Source organism: Palaemon carinicauda, chromosome 14 (assembly GCF_036898095.1).
Source record: "Palaemon carinicauda isolate YSFRI2023 chromosome 14, ASM3689809v2, whole genome shotgun sequence".
NCBI classification, from domain to species: Eukaryota; Metazoa; Arthropoda; class Malacostraca; order Decapoda; family Palaemonidae; genus Palaemon; species Palaemon carinicauda.
Genome location: NC_090738.1, coordinates 111,107,681 through 111,130,765, shown reverse-complemented (window position 1 = coordinate 111,130,765; position 23,085 = coordinate 111,107,681). Strand labels below are relative to the sequence as shown.

Below are 23,085 nucleotides of genomic sequence, written 5' to 3'. Positions count from 1 at the left end.
ATCTGGCCTTGATAAACTTCAAGTCCCTCCAGCTAAACAAGGTGGTGGAGGTGGACTCCGACAACACCACAGCCTTGGCTTACATCTCCAAGCAGGGAGGGACTCATTCGAGGAAGTTGTTCTAGATCGCAAGGGACCTCCTCATCTGGTCAAAAGATCGAAAGCTCACGCTGGTAACGAGGTTCATTCAGGGCGATATGAATGTCATGGCAGATCGCCTCAGCCGGAAGGGTCAGGTCATCCCCACAGAGTGGACCCTTCACAAGAATGTTTGCAGCAGACTTTGGGCCCTGTGGGGTCAGCCAACCATAGATCTGTTCGCTACCTCGATGACCTAGAGGCTCCCGTTGTATTGTTCTCCGATTCCAGACCCAGTAGCAGTTCACATGGATGCTTTTCTGCTGGATTGGTCCCATCTCGACCTGTATGCATTCCCGCCGTTCAAGATTGTCAACAGGGTACTTCAGAAGTTCGCCTCTCACAAAGGGACACGGCTGACGTTGGTTGCTCCCCTCTGGCCCGCGAGAGAATGGTTCACAGAGGTACGGCAATGGCTGGTCGACATTCCCAGGACTCTTCCTCTAAGAGTGGACCTTCTACGTCAACCTCACGTAAAGAAGGTACACCCAAACCTCCACGCTCTTCGTCTGACTGCCTTCAGACTATCGAAAGACTCTCAAGAGCTAGAGGCTTTTCGAAGGAGGCAGCCAGAGCGATTGCCAGAGCAAGGAGGACATCTACTCTCAGAGTCTATCAGTCTAAATGGGAAGTCTTCCGAAGCTGGTGCAAGGCCAATGCAGTTTCCTCAACCAGTACCACTGTAACCCAGATTGCTGACTTCCTGTTACATCTAAGGAACGTAAGATCCCTTTCAGCTCCTACGATCAAGGGTTACAGAAGTATGTTGGCAGCGGTTTTCCGCCACAGAGGCTTGGATCTTTCCACCTACAAAGATCTACAGGACCTCCTTAGGTCTTTTGAGACCTCAATGGAACGTCGGTTGTCCACTCCAGGCTGGAATCTAGACGTGGTCCTAAGGTTCCTTATGTCATCAAGATTTGAACCTCTCCAATCAGCCTCTTTTAAGGACCTCACATTAAAAACTCTTTTCCTCGTGTGCTTGGCAACAGCTAAAAGAGTAAGTGAGATCCACGCCTTCAGCAGGAACATAGTTTTCACATCTGAAACGGCTACATGTTCCTTGCAGCTCGGTTTTTTGCTAAAAACGAGCTTCCTTCACGTCCTTGGCCTAAGTCGTTCGAGATCCCAAGCCTGTCCAACTTGGTGGGGAACGAACTGGAGAGAGTACTTTGCCCAGTTAGAGCTCTTAGGTACTATCTAAAAAGGTCAAAACCTTTACGAGGACAATCGGAAGCCTTATGGTGTGCTATCAAGAAGCCTTCTCTTCCAATGTCTAAGAACTCAGTTTCTTACTACATCAGGCTTCTGATTAGGGACGCACATTCTCATCTGAAGGAAGAAGACCTTGCTTTGCTGAAGGTAAGGACACATGAAGTGAGAGCTGTGGCTACTTCAGTGGCCTTCAAACAGAACCGTTCTCTGCAGAGTGTTATGGATGCAACCTATTGGAGAAGCAAGTCAGTGTTCGCATCATTCTATCTCAAAGATGTCCAGTCTCTTTACGAGAACTGCTACACCCTGGGACCATTCGTAGCAGCGAGTGCAGTAGTAGGTGAGGGCTCAGCCACTACATTCCCATAATCCCATAACCTTTTTAACCTTTCTCTTGAATACTTTTTATGGGTTGTACGGTCGGCTAAGAAGCCTTCCGCATCCTTGTTGATTTGGCGGGTGGTCAATTCTTTCTTGAGAAGCGCCGAGGTTAGAGGTTGTGATGAGGTCCTTTAGTATGAGTTGCAGCCCTTTATACTTCAGCACCTAAGAGTCGTTCAGCATCCTAAGAGGACCGCTACGCTCAGTAAGGAAGACGTACTTAATAAAGGCAGAGTAATGGTTCAAGTCGTCTTCCTTACCAGGTACTTATTTATTTTATGTTATTTTTGAATAACTAATAAAATGAAATACGGGATACTTAGCTTCTTTGTTAACATGTATGCTGGTCTCCACCCACCACCCTGGGTGTGAATCAGCTACATGATCATCGGGTAAGATTAATATTGAAAAATGTTATTTTCATTAGTAAAATAAATTTTTGAATATACTTACCCGATGATCATGAATTTAAGGACCCGCCCTTCCTCCCCATAGAGAACCAGTGGACCGAGGAGAAAATTGAGTTCTTGTTGACAAGAAGTACTTGAGTACCTGCTCACAGATGGCGCTGTTGTGTACACCCCCACCTGTATAGCGATCGCTGGCGTATCCCGACCGTAGATTTCTGTCGGGCAACAGAGTTGACAGCTACATGATCATCGGGTAAGTATATTCAAAAATTTATTTTACTAATGAAAATAACATATTGTTAAAATTTAGTGAAAATCCAATGTGTTAATTTGTTTTGACGTAATCTTTAAAATTGTGAAAAATACAAATCTGGATCTAGAATCCGGATCCGGTACCAGATCATCTCTAAAAGTTAATGGAGTCATCCGTAGCCAAAGATCTATCTCTGGTGAAAATTTCAGAAAAAAATCTGTCCGTTTGTTTTAATGTTATCTTTGAAATGGCGAAAAATGCAAATCCGGATCCGTATCATCCCCAGAATTTAATGGTATCGTCCATTACCTAAAGCCTATCTTCAGTGAAAATTTCATCAAAATCCATCAAGTAGTTTTGACATAATCCTGTCCTCGGACACACAGACAAACAAATAAATAAATAATCCAGTCTACAGGCACACTCACAGACAAATAAATAAACCAACTTGATTTTATAACCTCCTTGGCTGAGGTAAAACTTGTGTCAAGGGAAACATATTTACAGATGTCATAAAGAAATGAAAACTCAAGTTTATAAAGGGATGCTATGTTATCCAAAGGAGACTTGAAATGGTAGCATTATGATACAGTCAGCCCTCCTTCGCAATAGTTAGGTTACAGACATAGGCACGAAAAGAGAATTTTCGGGAACAAATGCTGCACTATGTTGTGCTAAATCCTAACCTAAAAAGTCACTCCCCCTTGCCACGAGCGGGTGCCCGAGCTGATGATTTACACAGTAAATACTGTCTAATATTGTTTTAATTTGGTTTCTACAACACTTTGTAATCATATGCATAGTGTGCAGTACATGTAAACACATGTACACTACTTACTAGACACAGTAAGGTTACAGTACAGTATTGTGTTAAGGTAAAGTTTTACAGCTGGGATGTACAACCTTTTTCCCAAAGGGCCACTAGTCATAACTCTGTTGGTATGGAGGGCCACATAATCTTACTATATTATGTGAGATTATACTGATGAAGATAGATGATTAGCTTGTCATTGATTTTATTTATAGTGGGATCACAAAAATAAGAATTTTCTGAAACAAAAGTATTTTCCTTAGTATAATTGAGCAAATGAAAGGCTACCGTACCTAATTATTATAATGTACAAACATACATAATTACATATTATTAGTTAACTGGGATGATTAACATGAGAATTATCAAACAGACATTTTTCTAACCATTAATGAGCAAATGAATGGCTACCCTAGTGAGATGGTTGATGTTCCATTTGTGACACCAATTCATCAATATCAAGCTGTATGGATGATGTGGCTACACGCAGGGTATTTTCTAAACGTTCATCAGTAAGTGAAGATCTATACTTGTTTTTGACCAGATTCATTTTTGAAAAAAAGTTGCTCACATGCACATGTGCTACCAAACACTGCCATCATTTTCCTCGCATGAGGAGAGAGTTTTGGATACTCTGTTACTGATACATGCTTCTTTTAAATCTGGTATACTGAATTATCATCAAACTTTCTTCTTAGTTCATCATTACGCTGTAGTTCAATTATTTCTATTTGCATGTCCTTTGGAATTGCTGTCGCATCCACAGAAAAAGGAGAAGCAAAGACTTCAATGGCTTGTGAATGTTTCTTGAGGTCACCAAATCTCTCTGATAATTCCTCTCGTAAGGCAGCCAACTTGTCACCATACTTCTGATACTGAAAGTTGCTAGTGTCATGGTTTTTCAGTGTTGGAAAGTGGGCTGTGTTATGCTTTCTGACACAGACGCAATTTTATCTGGAAGCCTTTGATAAGTGAGAACATCTCAATTACTAGTTGATCTTTTCTTTGGGGTCTAATATTCAGTGCACTAAGATGATCAGTTATATCTACTAAAAATGCTAAATCACATCTCCATTCTTTATCTCTCAATTCATGGATAGCATTACCTTTCATATCTAAGAACAGCTCAATTTCTTCCAAAAGATCAAATGCTCTCTTCAACTTTCCTGCTTTGCTTAGCCACCTTACCTAAATAAAAATACTTCAAATCACTGTACTCTGCATCAATGTCTACCATTAACTGCTGAAACTCATGGTGATTTAAACCTCTTGACCTAATGAAATTGACAGCTTTTACAAGAATATTAGTCACATGCAGAAAATTTATTGTCTTTACACATAAAGTTTTCTGATGTATGATACAATGCAGGACAAAAAGTGAACCTGAGTCAATATTTTGAGACCCCATTCTAGTCTTCAGTAATCCAACAACCCCATTTTTCTGACCAGACATCACAGGTGCAGCATCTGTTGTGATGGAAACTAAATTAGTGTTGTCCAGTCCAAACCTTGCCAATACTTTATCCAATTCATTAAAAATATTTTATCCTGTTGTGGTGCCCTTCATGCTTTGTAGTGAAGCCATTTCCTCTTTAATATTATAGTCATTGTCAACACCCCTAATATACGCAGCCAGTTGTACAGTGTCTGCGGTGTCATAACTCTCATCAAGAGCAAGAGAGTATGAAGAAAAAGCACTACCTCGCTTGGCCATTGAACTTCCGATGAAATGCAGCATTGTTGTCTGACTAATAAGTTAGAGTGGCCGTTGTTTTAATGCAGTGACTAGTTACTTTGATAAATCAATTTTTTATGGGATTAGTAACTGCTTGCTTTTTTGAGATTTAAGAACAGAAAATTTCTTTTCCTTAATCTTTTATCTACATAACTGTTTCATTAATTTGTTTTATTTTCAAGTTATAGCTATACTTAATTCAACAGGGGTACTTTAAGAACAGAAAAAGTTTCTTTTATATAATTGTCATGTACATAACTTTTTAAATATTCAACTTAGCCGGTGAATATATAATAGCTGCTGCTCCAGCGGCTCGACAGAAAAACACACAAAAACTCGCGAGCGATCGCTATGAAGGTTGCGGGTGTGCCCACCAGCGCCAACTATCGGCCAGATACCGCATATGCATGTAAACAAGCCTCAATTCTTCTCTGTCGGCCTTAACGACAAGACGTATCATTACTCGCTGTATAACCTGGAGTTTTTCAACAGACTTGGTGAAGTACTTCATTTTGGTTTGAGCTTTCGCAGTGCAGGTGTTTTATCCTCAACTTAAACTCTTGAACTCTTTTTTGGACAGATTTAATTGTTGATGACTTTGGATTGTTTTTTGGACTTTCTTTGACTATTTCAAAATGGCGGACCCATCTCAAATTCCTAGATTTCGTAAGTGTAATGCTAGGGATTGCAATAGGCGTCTTCCAAAGGCCTCTCTCGACCCACATACTGTGTGTTCTAATTGTCGGGGTAAAACCTGTCAATTAGGAGATCGGTGTGAGGAATGCGTGGGCCTTTCGGAATTCGATTGGCTCGAATATGACAAGTATTCTCGTAAGCTAGAGAGAGATAGGGTGAGGAGGAGTTCCTCTAGATCAGTAGATTTTTCCTCTCCTCATGCCCCTGAACCTAATCCTTCCCCTGTAGTAGTTGTGCCTGAACCCTCTACTAGCACTCAGGAACCATCAATGCGGGATATGTTACGTGCCATTCATGCTTTGGGTGAAAGAGTTGAATCGTTAGCTACAGATCGTAATCAACTCATGGCTGACGTTAAAGAGCTAAAGTGTCAGAGTGCCACAGTGGAAAATCGTGGGAAAGTGATTAGTGCGCAAAGTGTTTTCAGTGTTGCGACCGAGGGTTCGTCTGTTCGTGCCTGTTGTTCGCCTAGTCCGAGACCTCTTGCAAGCTCCCAAGCCCAGGGGAGAAGTAATGTCGTACGACTTATGGGTTCGAGAGGCCTTGATCAGCGAACAGACGTTCCCTCTATGGTAACAGGCGTGTCTCATCAAGACCGCCCCTACCATAAGACGAGAGAGACCATTTTCTCCTCGTCATCCGAAGGCTTTTCGCATAAGAAACCGTGGAGCAAGGTTTCAAGGCCCTTGAAGTGAAAGTCGGTCCCTTCAGGACAGGTCCAGCGTCCTGGTTGTAGCCATTGGGACAGCTCTGACCCTTTGCAGTCATCGGAAGACTGCTCGCCGCCTAAGCAGAAACGTTACACAGGCTCCGAGAGTCTTGGTGTAGGCAAGGTTGTGCAGTCTCAGACGTTACCCTCGTCTTTTACCGCACCCATTCCCGTTGATCCTAAATGGGTTGTACTGCAAGACATGCAGATCAAGCTCGCCTCCCTTATGGAAGACTATTCTGCTGAAAAGGTTCACGATGATCCTCGCCGCTTAGCTAATCGAGATCCTGGCCTTCGGCTGCCGAAACAAGCCTTTGCTCGTCCTGTTGACGTTGGCGTTACTAAGTCACGTCAGTCACGCTTTGTAGAGCCTCACTCGATGCAGTCCCGTGTTGACTTTCAGCCGCATATGGACGTTCAGCCGCTTCCTAATGCTCTTGTTGACGTTCAGGACGTTCGCCAACCAGCGGAGTTGACTTGTTTTGACGCTGAGCGTCAAACACCGCAGTCAAGAGTTGTTTTGACTGCTCAGTCTAGGCAGTCGAAGCAGTCTCGAGTTGACGTCGAGCGTCCTCCCGCTCCTGTTGTTGTTGACAGTCAGGCTGTTAAGCAGTTACATGACGTAGCGTCCTGGACTGCTACTGATGCACCAGTGCGTGTGGACTCTGCGTGTCAAGCATTGCCAACCCCTTTGCTTGTTACTCAGCAGTTGTCAGACGAAGATCCTTCAGATGAGGACGTTGCTGACCCTCATCATGATGATCATCCTTCGGATGTAGACGAACCTAGAACGGTTCCTCCTTCGATGGACTTTAAGAAAGTCATGTTAATTTTCAAGGAGCTTTTTCCCGATCACTTTGTTACCGTTGCTCCTCGTTCGCCACCGTCTGAGTTTGCTCTAGGCTTACCTGCTAACATGCCAGCCTTTACTAAGCTAGTGCTTTCTCGCTCTTCCAAAAGGGCTTTACGACTTTTAGGCGACTGGTTGGATACCAGGAGGAGTTTGGGGAAGACGGCCTTTGCCTTCCCTCCTTCAAAGCTCTCGTCTAGATCGAGCGTCTGGTATGCCACGGGAGAAGTTCTCGGCTTGGGAGTCCCTGCCTCTGCCCAGGGTGACTTCTCAAGCCTCGTAGACTCTCCCCGCCGCCTAGCCATGAGACGCTCGAAGATTAGTTGGTCCTCCTCGGACCTTGACCATCTGCTGAAAGGCGTATACAGGGCCTTTGAAGTTTTCAACTTCCTTGACTGGTCATTAGGAGCTTTAAGTAGGAAAATCTCGTCTGCTGACAGAGATGTTTCCTTACTTATCATGTCATGTATGGATAAAGCCATCCGCGATGGTTCCAATGAGCTCGCCTCCACTTTTACATCGGGAGTCTTAAAGAAGCGAGATTCCCTTTGCTCTTTTCTTTCGGCAGGAGTTACTCCCTGTCAGAGATCAGAACTGCTCTTTGCTCCCTTATCAACGTCTTTGTTTCCGCAACAATTGGTTAAGGACATAGCTTCTTCGCTTGTGCAGAAGGACACCCATGACTTGATGGCGTCCTCTGCTCGCAAAGGGACTCCTTCTACATCCTTTGCTGTAAGACCCAGGATCGAGACTCCGGCATCCAGATTTATCCCGCCCTTTCGTGGCAGAGCTCCCAGCAGGGGAAGTACTCGTGCCGAGGGAAAGAGAGGTAAGAAGAGAGGAGCCAAGTCCTCACGTGGCAGAGTCTGACTGCCCACAGCCTCAGACAGCGGTAGGAGCCAGATTGAAGAGCTTCTGGCAGGCCTGGGAGAAGAGGGCCGCAGATCAACAGTCTGTTCGGTTGCTCAGAGAGGGGTACAAAATTCCGTTTGTACGCAAACCTCCTCTAGTGACAACTCCCATAGACCTCTCTCCCAGGTACCGAGAGGAGTCAAAGAGACAAGCCCTAAACCAAGAAGTGTCTCTGTTGCTAGAGAAGGGAGCGGTGGTGAAAGTCTCGGACCTTCAATCACCGGGGTTTTACAACCGTCTCTTCCTAGTCCCAAAGAAGACAGGAGGTTGGAGACCGGTGCTAGACGTCAGTGCGCTCAACGTTTTTGTTACAAAAACAAAGTTCACTATGGAGACCACGAAGTCAGTCTTAGCAGCGGTCAGAAAGGGAGACTGGATGGTCTCTCTCGACCTACGAGATGCGTACTTCCACATTCCTATACACCCAGATTCCCAACCGTTTCTGAGGTTTGTTTTCAGGAATGTGGTATACCAGTTTCGGGCCCTGTGCTTTGGCCTCAGTCCTGCTCCTCTCGTGTTTACGAGGCTCATGAGGAATGTGGCAAAATTCCTCCATTTATCGGGAATCCGAGCCTCCCTGTACTTGGACGACTGGCTTCTCAGAGCTTCGTCCAGTCATCGCTGTCTGCAGGATCTTCATTGGACGTTGGATCTGACCAAGGAATTGGGACTTTTGGTCAACCTAGAAAAGTCCCAGCTGATTCCATCCCAAACTATTCTATATTTAGGGATGGAGATTCGCAGTCCAGTTTTTCAGGCTTTTCCGTCTGCCACCCGAATAGATCAAGCCCTGCTCAAAGTCCAACTAATGCTGAAGAGAGAACGGTGCTCAGTCAGAAATTGGATGAGTCTCGTAGGAACTCTATCATCCCTGGAGCAGTTTGTCTCGCTAGGAAGACTGCACCTTCGGCCTCTCCAGTTCCATCTAGCCTTTCACTGGAACAAGGACAAGACGTTAAAGACGGTCTCAATCCCGGTCTCCGAACCAGTAAAGGCATGCCTGAAATGGTGGAACAGCAATATCAGTCTGAGAGAGGGTCTATCCCTAGCAGTTCAGAACCCAAACCACGTGTTGTTCTCAGACGCGTCGGATTTGGGTTGGGGTGCAACCCTGGACGGTCGGGAATGCTCAGGTCTGTGGACCTCAAGTCAGAGGAGCATGCACATCAACGGCAAGGAGCTTTTGGCAGTCCACTTGGCCTTGATGAAATTCGAAAGTCTCCTTCGAAACAAAGTGGTAGAGGTCAACTCCGACAATACCACAGCTTTGGCGTACATCTCCAAGCAAGGAGGCACACACTCCCTCACGCTGTACGAGATCGCAAGGGACCTGCTCATTTGGTCAAGAAATCGAGGCATCTCCCTGGTAACGAGATTTATCCAGGGCGACTTGAACGTCTTGGCAGACTGTCTCAGTCGGAGGGGTCAGGTAATTCCCACGGAATGGACCCTCCACAAGGACGTGTGCAAGAGTCTTTGGGCGACCTGGGGTCAACCCACCATAGACCTCTTTGCCACCTCGATGACCAAGAGGCTTCCAATCTATTGCTCTCCAGTCCCAGACCCAGAAGCAATACACATAGACGCATTTCTCCTAGATTGGTCTCATCTGGACTTATATGCATTCCCACCATTCAAGATTGTCAACAAGGTACTGCAGAAGTTCGCCTCTCACGAAGGGACAAGGTTGACGTTGGTTGCTCCCCTCTGGCCCGCGAGAGAGTGGTTCACCGAGGTACTTCGATGGCTGGTAGACTTTCCAAGAAGTCTTCCTCTAAGGGTAGATCTATTACGTCAGCCCCACGTAAAGAATGTCCATCAAAGCCTCCCCGCGCTTCGTCTGACTGCCTTCAGACTATCGAGAGACTCTCAAGAGCTCGAGGCTTTTCGAAGGAGGCAGCCAGTGCGATTGCAAGAGCGAGGAGAGCTTCTACCATTAGAGTATACCAGTCGAAGTGGGAAGTCTTTCGAGACTGGTGCAAGTCAGCATCTGTGTCCTCGTCCAGTACCTCTGTAGCCCAAATCGCAGATTTTCTTTTACATCTGAGAAATGTTCGCTCCCTCTCAGCTCCCACGATTAAGGGCTACAGGAGCATGTTGGCTTCGGTCTTTCGTCATAAAGGCTTAGATCTTTCCAACAATAAAGATCTCCAAGATCTCCTTAAGTCTTTCGAGACCTCTAAGGAACGTCGTTTGGCAACTCCTGGATGGAACTTAGACGTGGTCCTAAGGTTCCTCATGTCAGACAGGTTTGAGCCATTACATTCAGCCTCCCTGAAGGATCTCACCCTCAAGACACTTTTCCTAGTGTGCTTGGCTTCGGCTAAAAGGGTCAGTGAACTTCATGCCTTCAGTAAGAACATCGGCTTTTCTACAGAAAAAGCCACTTGTTCGCTTCAACTTGGTTTCCTGGCCAAAAATGAACTGCCTTCTCGTCCTTGGCCTAAATCTTTTGATATTCCTTGCTTATCAGAGATCGTAGGCAACGAACTGGAAAGAGTGTTATGTCCTGTTAGAGCTCTTAAGTTCTACTTAGCCCGTACTAAGTCCTTACGAGGTAGATCTGAGGCATTATGGTGCTCAGTTAAGAAACCATCATTGCCTATGTCAAAGAATGCTTTGTCATATTTTATCAGATTTTTAATACGAGAAGCTCATTCTCACTTGAATGAGAAAGACCGATGTTTGCTTAAGGTTAAGACGCACGAAGTAAGAGCTATAGCAACCTCCGTGGCCTTCAAGCAAAATAGATCTCTGCAAAGTATTATGGACGCGACTTTTTGGAGAAGCAAGTCAGTGTTCGCGTCATTTTACTTAAAAGATGTCCAGACTCTTTACGAGGACTGCTACACACTGGGTCCATTCGTTGCAGCGAGTGCAGTAGTGGGTGAGGGTTCTACCACTACATTACCCTAATTCCAATATCCTTTTTTAATCTGTCTCTTGAAATGTTTTTAATATTGTTTTTTGAGTTGTACGGAAGGCTAAGAAGCCTTTCGCATCCTGGTTGATTTGGCGGGTGGTCAAAGTCATTTCTTGAGAGCGCCCAGATTAGGGGTTTGATGAGGTCCTGTTGTATGGGTTGCAGCCCTTGATACTTCAGCTCCTGGGAGTCTTTCAGCATCCTAAGAGGATCGCTGGGCTTCGTGAGGAAGACAGACTTACAAGGCAGAGTAATCGTCTAAGTCAACTTCCTTACCAGGTACCTATATATTTGGGTTTTGTTATAACTGTCAAAAACTCTAAGCATATACGCTGTAAACTTAATTAACTCTGGTCTCTACCCACCACCTTGGGTGTGAATCAGCTATTATATATTCACCGGCTAAGTTAGATATTTAAAAATGATATTTTAATTATAAAATAAATTTTTGAATATACTTACCCGGTGAATATATAAATTAAAGGCCCTCCCTTCCTCCCCAATAGAGACGCAGCGGGACGAGAAGAATTGAGGCTTGTTTACATGCATATGCGGTATCTGGCCGATAGTTGGCGCTGGTGGGCACACCCGCAACCTTCATAGCGATCGCTCGCGAGTTTTTGTGTGTTTTTCTGTCGAGCCGCTGGAGCAGCAGCTATTATATATTCACCGGGTAAGTATATTCAAAAATTTATTTTATAATTAAAATATCATGTTTCGGTAATTTATTTAATTTTCAGGTTATAGCTGTACTTAATTCTACAGGGGTACTTACCATAATTGATTTCACTACATCGACAAAACTGAAGACATTACGAGCCCAAAGATTCAACATTGGTAAGATATTTTTCTATACATTTAGTGGAAATTTATTTCATTGTTTTTTCAGATCACCTTTAATTTGCAAATTAATGGAATTTTTAGTCAAAAGTGCGCTAGATAGAAGAGAATAGAGTACATTACATTGTTGACCGTGTAATAGGAACTGCCTTTTTAAGAGAATACATTACATAGTTAACCCTGTAAAGGGAAATGCCTTTTTATGATATGGTTTGAGAATGCCACAAACTTAACATTTCTAGACTCGTACAATTTCCCAAACGATTTGCTTTTTAAAGAATAGTTAAATTTTTAGTGAGGTAAAGTCAGAGGTTGAAGAGATATGTGGGAAGAGGCCAAAGGCATCTGAATGAAGAATAAAAGAGAAAAGCAGTGCCATCCATAGGGAGATCTAGAAGAATTTGAAGTATCTACTACCTTTACAGCTTTTCTTTCATTATGTTAAACTTCATGATCTTGTCATTTATTTCTTATAAAGACTTCATGACGTTCACTTCTGTTAAGAGAATTTATTGAAATTTATATTTTCTAGTTTCAGCAAATTTTAGTGAGGATGGAAGTTTCCTGGTAGTAACCTATGCAAACAGCACCACAAAGCTCTATCCAACAAGAGCTTTATTCCCAAAAACCTCTTGTGACAAAATGCAAGATTTGGTTCATGAGGTCAGATTCCAAGTTGTTGAAAACAAAAAATCTGACAAAGGACAAGAAGAGGAGAAACTGAAGAAAAGAGAAAAATTCAAGGAGTTACGAGTATGTATTTCATTTTCACATGTCCAGAATTTTATCATTACTTACTGCATTTTTTATCTAGCATCATGAAGCCACTACCACCCGTTAAGATACTACCGCTAGAGAGTTATGGAGTCCTTTGACTGACCAGACAGTACTACATTGGATCCTTCTCTCTGGTTGGGGCTCACTTTCCCTTTGCCTTCACACACACTGAATAGTTTGGCCTATTCTTTACAAATTCCCCTCTGTCCTCATACACCTGACATCACTGAGTTGTTCCCCCAACTAACAAACCGGGAGTTATGTATTATGGATATTCTTTCGGTAAAGCTGGAAGGTAGCCAGTTACTCTTGGTGTGAGGTGGCAACCCTACCCAGACACTGGGTAGGGGGTTGGCTAGGGGTATTAGCCACTTATATATATATATATATATATATATATATATATATATATATATATATATATATATATATATATATATATATAATTTATTATATATGTATAAGTTCCTGCCATGAAAACTTTTACCCCCTTATTAGCATTGAATGTATTAAGGGAGGTTTATCATGTGATTTTGTGTTTCATGTCTTTTATATTTTGGTAATAAGGTCACCCCTCATAGTGTGCCCTATGTTTGTTGTATTTCATCAGTCCAGAGTTGCTTTGCTCCCACCTTTTACTTTTCATTCATTCCATCTGATCTATTACCACTTAGCTGTTCCTCTTCTTCAACTTTCTTGCCACTGGTTTTATTTCACATTTAAGAAATTTTTTTTTAGGTCAACTTTACAAGCATCTGGATGTGACTGACCGCTTTTGTTGTACTACTTGAGAATTTAATTTCATCTTCCAGGAACTTTTAGAAAAGACCAAGTGGTATGAGATTCTTCGAGAGTTTAATGAATACCCAAATAAGTATAGAAGCTTAATATGGGTGTCTATCCTCGATTTGCCCCGAAATTATAGTGTCTTCAGTGATCTTTTAGATAAAGGCATACATCCAGCATATGAAAGAATACAAGATGTGTTGCACTTGTCTGATGGAGCTTTATTGAAAATGTTGAAAGGGTAAGCATATACTTGTAGATTTGTAGAAAAGATTATCTATAAGAGTTGGATGTTATGATGTATTGTACAGGACTGCTCAACTCACGTCTATCCATAATTGCAGCCAACAAATTTAAAAGAAATCCAAGTAAGAGTGTGTTGCCACAATATTCTTTATGCTGCTCTGTGAAGAAGCTTTTGAATCTGGTAATTTTGTGATTACGTTTTTAAAATTTACCGTTTTGATTGTTAACTGTAGATAATGCAATGCTATACTAGCTTAACAGTATAACAAAATGAAATTAATTACTTTTCACAAAATATTTTTAATAATCAAAGAGACCTGAATTTTGCTCTGTATTTTTCCTCTTTTTCTAATCAATAGAACTTGTACTATTATGGTGCCCTAATCTGTTTTTGAATAAGGCTTTCCAAGTAACTGAAAGAATTTCTTATATAGTAATACTTTTTATTGATTTCTTTTAATTGCTTCATCTTACTCTTTCCATTTAGCACATTATCAGCTTTAAGTCACTGGGCTCCATTTCTAGCAAGCGTCGAATACTTGCCAGAATTTGTGTTTCCCTTCGTAAAATTCTTCCACAGCAACCCATTGCTTTGCTTTGAAGCTGTGACAACAGTTATATGTAAGTAGAAAAGTACAGTATTATAGTATTTTATATCTTTAAGTAATGCACTATATTGGTATCTTCTTTGGCCCAGTGATTTTAAGAATTGTGGTAAATTTAAAGACTGTGTGGATAGTAATGAGGAAGATTAATGCTAATATGTCTTTTTCTTTTGTAGTAAACTGGTGCCAATCATGGTTTGAATTCTGGCCGAAGCCTGGTCTCCTGGTACTTAATGTGATTGAGCAGCTGATCTGTGATAATGATTCTCCCTTACTTGCACACTTGATGAGACTAAAGGTCACAGCTGAGAACTATGCTTGGTCTCTTCTTATAAATGCTTTTTCTAGAGTAAGTGACAATATAAATAATTCTTACTTGAAGTAATAGTCACATTTTTTCCTGATTCTCTTTCCATATGACGTACATCATAAACCAATTGTATAATTCTCTTAAACTAAATTTACACAGGTTCTTATTTAAATGTATGAAATGCTCAAGATTATAAATTTTAATGTCACAAATGATGATCATTAGTGTCAGAGTTCACAAGGGGAAAATAATTCCGCATGCTGATTTACTCCCCAACATTTATTGGGATATGTCAAAATGATTCACATTGAACTTTGGAGAGGTTGTACACATTTTCACGGACACTTGTTTTTAAGTTTGGTGTTTAAATATTTACCTCTATACTGCACAAGAGGTACCTATACTCTTATGAACCATTTTTATTTTTTTATTTTTTAGTGTCTGGAAACTTCTTGTATTGATAGACACTTTACACATTCAGGGAATACTAAAGGTTGTATTGAATTTTTACTTTTAACTTTCATTGCATTGGATGATGCTAGTGGTCACTAACTATTATCTTAATGCAATTAAGTTTAAGACTTATCATATACTTGAGTAAGCGGGGTTTCCTTTGATCTTTAGGGTATACTGGCTTCATCCTAAGTGGTGAAGTTGGCATTGCAAATAAATTTTTCTGTACACAAATACTTGTTTCTTAGCTTGATCTTCATAATCACTCTTCCTAATGTACAAGCTAGAACAGGGAATCTAGTACATCATAAATACCAAAGAAATATTGTCTCCTCCTCTAGTGCCAGGGTTTATTATCTTGCAAAGCATGGACTTGGTGTGTGTATAAGGACACCCTTGAGGTTATGCACCATTGAACTTAATGCAGGAGCTCTAATGCTGATATTGTCTGGCTATTGATGACACATCATTCCTGAGAACCATCAGTACAGCTGTTGATAATACTACCTGTGCACCAACTTTCATCCAGCCAGCATCTTTCAAAACCAGTTGCCAAATCAATAAGAAGCTTCTCTTTTGAAATGAGGAATCTTTGTCTACTATTAGTAACAAGATTCAAGTCATGATTAGTTATCCACTATTCTTTATATTGTAATATAATTAATGTAATAAGGGTTAATTTTATGTTCAATTTCACTGTCAATAATTTATTGTGATCGTTTTGCTTTTGATTCATATGGTGTAATTAGCCCTATCTTCTTGGCTTCCTTGACAAGATGGAGTTGCTTAATTTATTTTGTATCACCTACGAGTATTCCAGTGTTATAATTTAATGCCCCTTCTCTAATTTTATAAAGTTTCACAATTACTTGCTGTAAAATATTTAACTTGCATAGCCTATTAACTTCCCTTTTTTATACTTTACTAGCTAAATATACAAATGTTTGTTCGTTCAGTTACTGGCATATTTCATCTTTTCATCCCTTTTATCATGGTTAGCTTAGGAGTGTCTATATACAGTAATGGTTAAGAAATTATATGGGGCTTTTGGTCTAGCCTTATTGCTAACCCATATTTATGGATGGCTTGAGTAGCTTAAGTTTGTGTACTCTTATCTTATTTTACAAATGATTATTCTATTGATTACCATTATTTGATTGGTAACTTTCAGCTGTTAATTGCCAATAACAATTAATGAGAGTTGTTACCTGACTTACGTAAATTTTGAATGGTATGCTTAAATGCATCAGCAATCATATTAAATGCAATGTCAAAATGACAAACATCATGTATATCCACCAATTACTACACTGAGGACCTTAGACCTGCACTATAGATCTAAAAGATGCTTGACACCTCCCTACCTTATCTTCCGTTTCAGCTAGGGAGGAGTGTATGCAGGTTCAAAGTGATGCCTTGGCCTCAGTATTGCCTCTAGAGTATTCTCAAAACTAGCAAAGTTAGTGATCAGACTTATGCAGTTACAAGGATTTCAGGTCATCTATTTTGACGACTGTGTATTTTGGGCAGATACGAATGAATTATGCCTCCCTTAGACAATTCATATCTTGCAAGTTCATCAGGATCTAGATTTCCTGATCAACTTCACAAAAACAAGAAAGATATTTTAAGGACTTGGCCTTCAATGGAATATATTCTCAGCAGAGAACTCTAAGGTTAGATTTTATAAATATTCAGGCCATACACCACATCAAATGCCCTTAACATGTCAGTCCCATAGGTCCCTTCCTGCTTCAAACAGACACACCCCAGTCAAGTGTTGAAATAAATGTGTTGGAACTGATTTCAGTCTTCCTGATACTGAAGAGACTCAGTCCAAGTAGGAACTCTCATCAAGATTTTCATTGACAACTGGCAGCAGTATGGGGATCCTGCTTGAGAATTCTCAATACAGTGATTTTTCCAATTATGAAGTTCCTTCACGAGAGGAAGTTGTTCCTCTCCCAATTCCATCTAGTTGGGTCTCAATGTAATAGAGGACTCGCTTCAGACAGAAAATCCTACATACTGAAAAGTCCTTGGATCAGAGCTCTTTCCAAGAGATCCTAGAGTTAGTTCCAGATCTCCAAATAGACCTGTTTGTAACAAAAGAGAACCACAAGCTTCCATTCTACATAATTTTGAACATGAATTCTCAGGAAGTGGAAAAATATGCCTTGATTATGATTTTGCACTGATGGTGATTGTTTCATCTGCCTCCTCCAAGTTTGATTTTGAGGGCTTCGATTATCCTTCAGGTCCAGCAACAGCTGTGCTTGTAACTCCACTTTGCCAGAACAAGTTCATGGTATCTACTGCTCAAGCGTCTGATACCGAGGTTACACCTGCTTTGATTGGCACAGCTGTATCAGAAAATAGGAAGTAGGACTATCTTTGTTAGTTTCTTTCCAACTCAGATCCTTTATGCTTAGATTTCTCTCCCTTACATACGGCAGGGAATCCTCAGCTCACAACCCGACATATGTTAACCTACAAGAAGTCTTCATCCACTAGACAATACCAGTCATTGTGGAGGGCATGGATGATATTTCTAAGGAAAAGGTCACTATGTCATATAAATTGGGATTTTGTAGCTCCCTTTTTGGTCCACATCTTTGAGGATAGAAAACCGAAGCCATCAACAATTTTATCATACAAATCGCCATTTGACAGAGCCTCTCAAGTGGGCTGTTGGCGTGAATTTAGACAGACTTGTTTCATAAGATTACCCAGTTTTTTGCTTTACATCAATCATCTCCATCAACCCCTGCAGTATCTTGATCTCTGGATAAAGGTAGTAGGTTGGCCAGGGCACCACCCACCCATTGAGATACCACCGCTTGAGAGTTATGGGGTCCTTTGACTGGCCAGACAGTACTACATTGGATCCTTCGCTCTGGTTACGGTTCATTTTCCCTTTACTTACACATACACCAAATAGTCTGGCCCATTCTTTACATATTTTTCTCTGTCCTCATTCACCTGACAACACAGATTACTAAACAATTCTTTTCTCAAAGGGTTAACGACTGCACTGTAATTGTTCAGTGGCCACTTTCCTCTTGGTAAGGGTAGAAGAGACTCTTTAGCTATGGTAAGCAGCTCTTCTAGGAGAAAGACATTCCAATATCAAACCATTGTTCTCTAGTTTTGGGTAGTGCCATAGCTGCTGTACCATGGTCTTTCACTGTCTTGGGTTAGAGTTCTCTTGTTTGAGGGTACACTCGGGCACACTATTCTATCTTGTTTCTCTTCCTCTTGTTTTGTTAAAGTTTTTATAGTTTATATAGGAAATATTTATTTTGATGTTACTGTTCTTAAAATACTTTAATTTTTCCTTATTTCCTTTCGTCACTGGGCCATTTTCCCTGTTGGAGCCATGGGCATATAGCATCCTGCTTTTCCAACTAGGGTTGTAGCTTAGCAAGTAATAATAATAATAATAGGGGGGATGAGTTTTTGGCAAGTTTAGATAATTCTTCTATCTCTGTTGAAGAACTGACATAAGAAATATTTCCAATAGCTTTAGCCTCAGGAGCTTGCAGCCTTTTAGAGATAAGAGTTTATTACCATCATTCCAAGTCATCTGTTAATCTTGACTCCTGGTCTTCTATAGTTAGCCAAACCAAAAACCATCTTCAGAGATGGGATTTGCTTTATATTATTGCACTAGAATCAAGAGATGGCAACCTGTGTCTACCCTGCAATGATACCTGAAGTGCTCCATGTCTTCAGAAGGTAGTGTGTTTCAAAATAACAGGACCAACAAATTCCTTTCAACTGGGGATATCTGTATTCTAATGACATTCCTTTTTTAAACAAATCTAATCCTCTCTCCATCCGTAAAACCATGATGTAAGAAAATTGGTTTTTCACTAGTATTCTTTGCTATTATTCAGTTTCAGGACATCCAGAGCTTGGTCTGGGCCTAGAGTATTTATTAATCACTTTTGTACATAAATGAAATTCAAGTAATGTAACATTTATGTGTATTACTCAGCTTCTTTGTGACTCCTACAAAGAGAAACCAAAGAGGGGAACGGCCACATCCAGGCACTTCAACAAAAGCATAATGGGAGATGTCCAGTCTTTCTCTGGAGTTTTCCCTTATGAGGCGAGTGTAAGAATTGTTAGTTTTTCTTCTCATCTATACACACATGGTTAAGTTGTTTGCTTGGTTGTAAACAGTTGTCCTTGATAGTGCACATCTAATCGGTTAATGCTCTGGTATTAGTGCTGAGACTGCACAGCACATTAAACCCCCCCCTTCAAAAAAAAAAAAAAAAAAGCTTATGACAAAGGAAAGCCCTATTTTTGGGGAGGTGCTGTGTGGTCTCCAAGAACCTCCCTCAGTAATCTCATGCAGGGAAGCGAGACAATTGATTTTCACTTTGAGTTTGAAAAGTGGCTACTGGTAACGAGCTGGTGTGCAGGTAGCATTGTCTCCAGTTATAGTAATGGTTCTCAGGATGAAGCATCATCGATAGCCAGACGATTTCATCATGGGAGGTGCTGTGTCGAGTTTACTAGCGCCTAAACTTAAAGGACTCCTTTAAACATACCGAGTCCATGTTTTGCATGTTGATACGCTGGCCCTAGAAGATAATCAATATTCTTTTGGTATTTATTCATATTGGATTATCTGTTAGCCTTTTAGAGGAAAGTCCTTGGAGAACTCGCAGCGTCTCCTGAGAAATAAGTTTCTCATTTGTCGAAACCACTTTTAGCTTAACAGTTGTTTTGTCCAAGCCCTCTAGAACAACATTGCAAAGTACCGAGACTTCTTACTTGATAAACCAGGGGTTGGCTGTTAGTTAGAAATAGTTTGTTATGATACACTTAAATTTTGGAAGTAAATGCATGTGTTTAGTGTTTTATATTGAAATATACTGGTACTTAAAATAAAATATTTTTCCAAAATTTATTATCTGAAAATGTATTTACTCAACAGGTTGTTTCTAATGAGGATTGGCTTGTGCTTTGGGACCATATACTTTCTAACCCTCCTGCTTTTCTTCCATGCATAGCAGCTGCATTTATACTGAAATCCAGACAAACCCTCCTCACTTGTTCGGACTCATACGAAGTCAAGGTGGGCTTTCTATTTTGTGGTTTCAAGGCCCTACCAATAATATTTATTTCTCAATTTTAACTCCTTTGTGTTCAGTTTAATAATGATTTTAGCAAAATACAGTAGACATTCATTAAAAATCAGCATCAGGTCATATATTGCCTTTTCAAGCTGTATTATACCTGTGGAAAAAATGTGAAGTTTCCTGGAAAGTATGAAGTCATCAGCCTTTATGTAGGTTAGATAACCATGATGTATAAGAAAGTGTCTTAATTTTTTTTTATTTAGTTACAGATCAGTTCTAATTTACTCATGAAGTGGTATTAAGATATAATAGAACTTTGATTTAGTTGTTAGTGAAGACCTGCAGTGGACGTTTGTGCTGATTTTGACTATTTTCAGATGTATCTTAGTCAAGAATCTTGGATGTCGGTCAAACCGGTTTTAGATAAAGCATACATTCTGTATGCAAGAAGCAGCAGCACCAGTCTTCCTAAGGATAAGTTTGGTCAGTTTACTCCTCTTCCCAGGGGAGGTCTACCAATCTTCAGCATTGGACCAAGAGATGCCAGAGATGAAGAGGTGAAATTGAAAAAAAAGTTTCAGAAGTTTATCAGTAGTATGGCATATTTGTACAGTAATATATAATTTTAGGGTTTGTAGTTCTTTTACCGTTGTAATATTTTTACTTTACAGAGAGAAAGAGTAGAGCGAAGTCTTCGCACTAGGAGTGCTGGCCTCCCATCTCCATTATGCCAGACTGTCAGCAGGAGCCCTAGAACTGATGGAATATTCTCCAAACAGCAAGAAGATATGGGTAATTATTGTGTTAATAGGTAGTTTCACCAAGCAACAATATCAAATTGCAGTAATTGGACTTTAAAAGGGCAAGTCCAAAGGATTTGTTTTCAGTACAGTGTACTGAAGTTTATATATTATTCAATAATTTTCAATATTAATCTTACCCGATAATCATGTAGCTGTCAACTCTGTTGCCGACAGAAATCTACGGTAGGGATACGCCAGCGATCGCTATACAGGTGGGGGTGAACACCACAGCGCCATCTGTGGTCAGGTACTCTAGTACTTCTTGTCAACACCACCTCAATTTTTCCTCTGTCGTGCCTCTGGCTAGACCTACATGGATACGCTGTTGATTCTGGAGTTATTGCTCACGATTTGGTGATGTATTTGCTCTAGAGTTTAGCCTTCGCTATTCAGGAAGCTATATCATTAGCTTAGCAAGTTTTTGGAATTAATTTGATTTAATTTTTTATTTAATTTTGGTACGAAGAGAGTATGAACTCTCTTTCACTTTTAAATGGCCGACCCTTCCCTTAGACGGAAGTGTTGGTGTCGAAGAGAGTATAGTCTCTCTTAATTTTGCTTAACAAAGTTATAGATTTATTTTATATTTGTTTATATTCGACCTTTCCTAATAGTAGGCGGTCTTTTCTTGGAACCGAAGTTAATTAACTTTGAGCCCGTCATTTCGTTTTTACCTGTCAACATATTATGCCATTTTAATGTTTTTGAAAGAATTTCTTTGATAGTCTTGTACTGTTTTCAAATTTGAACTAACGTTTTGTTTTGTCTCTGCAGTTGTTGACGTTCAGAACGTTCAACTTGCGCTCTATCGTTACGATAGAGAGAGAGTCTATCACGGTGTCACGTTGCAGTAAGAGTAAACCGGTTCTAGCGTTTTGTTCATTCTTTCTTAGCTTAAATGGTTCTATTCTAATAAAGGAAATTTTTATTTGGGAAACCTTTCAGTTTTTTTTTTTTCCTTTAACAATAATATGTTTTAACGATATATATAATTGGGCTCTTCTCTCAGGTGCTAAGTCAAGAGAGAGAGAGAGAGATAGAGACGGAGGGAGAGAGAGGAGGATAAACGTTTCGTTCAAGCGGGTAACGTTGTTATCGTTTTCGCTCTTCTCCCTAGTCTCTTTAGGGGAAGAAGGTAAACGTTTCTAGAGTTTTATTCTTGTTCTCAGACTTTATGCGGTGAGAGATTTTAAACGTAATTTATTTGATCTAGTGTTTAATCTCTTTTCCAGCCACTGAATTATTTATCTTTCATTATGTTTTTCTGTTACATTGTAATACTGTTTTCGCAATTACTAACTTTTAATGAAGGATAGAATTGCGTGTTTCAGGTACAAACCACTTAAAGTTTCGAGTTCAGTGAAATAAGTGCAAACAGAAAATCAAAAGTGATAAAGTGATACACGCAAAGTGTTACAGTGTTGCGTTCGAGGGTTCGTCTGTTCGTGCCAGTTGTTCGCCTAGTCTGGGACCTCTTACAAGCTCCCAAGCCCAGGGGAGAAGTAATGTCGAAGGACTTATGGGTTCAGCAGGCCTTGATCGACGAACAGACGTTTCCCTCCGTGGTTTCGGGTGTAACCTACTCACGTAGCCGACGTGATCACCCCACCCACACAAAGACGAGAGTGCCCATTTATTCCTCGTCTGCGGAAGAGGTTTCTCGCAGAAACCATGGACCAAATCTTGCAGCTTTTAAGTGCAAGTCGGTCCCTTCCGCGCAAGTCCAACTCCTAGGTGGTGCCATTAGCACTGGGTCAGTTCGGACTTGCTGCAGTACGACAACTGCACACCTCCCAGAGAGGCACGGTGGTATCGCAACAGACAGTAACTCCGTCTGTTGCCGCACCAGCTGTTTTAGACCCTCAGTTTCAACGGACAGTAGCTCCGTTTGTTGTTGTCTTTCTCTAACTCTAGTGGTCTATGCTGCTGACAATGCAGTCGCAGCTTGCGGTGTTGATGCGGGAGTTTCAGGCAGAGAAGTTTGATACACCTCCTCCTGCGAGCGCTCCTCCTCCTCTGCGCAGTACAATCTGCCAGACGTATGAGGTTGAGGTTCCTCAAGCTACCTCCATGCGTGAGCTGCCGCGTTGGGAGTTGCCAGATACCAGCGCTGTGCAGCAACCTCCACTTTCCTTG

General features: G+C 41.0%; 1 protein-coding gene across 1 annotated transcript in view; it reads left to right on the top strand.

Annotated features, from left to right (window-relative positions):
• Nucleotides 1–23,085, top strand: part of LOC137652922 (TBC1 domain family member 31-like) — an 83,821-nt gene that overhangs the window by 28,867 nt on the left and 31,869 nt on the right. The window contains exons 7-14 of the mRNA XM_068386318.1: nucleotides 11,774–11,870; nucleotides 12,406–12,626; nucleotides 13,463–13,677; nucleotides 14,170–14,303; nucleotides 14,464–14,636; nucleotides 20,002–20,142; nucleotides 20,524–20,703; nucleotides 20,818–20,938. Of these exons, the coding sequence (XP_068242419.1) occupies nucleotides 11,774–11,870; nucleotides 12,406–12,626; nucleotides 13,463–13,677; nucleotides 14,170–14,303; nucleotides 14,464–14,636; nucleotides 20,002–20,142; nucleotides 20,524–20,703; nucleotides 20,818–20,938 (1,282 nt within the window). The remainder of the gene's footprint in view (nucleotides 1–11,773; nucleotides 11,871–12,405; nucleotides 12,627–13,462; nucleotides 13,678–14,169; nucleotides 14,304–14,463; nucleotides 14,637–20,001; nucleotides 20,143–20,523; nucleotides 20,704–20,817; nucleotides 20,939–23,085) is intronic.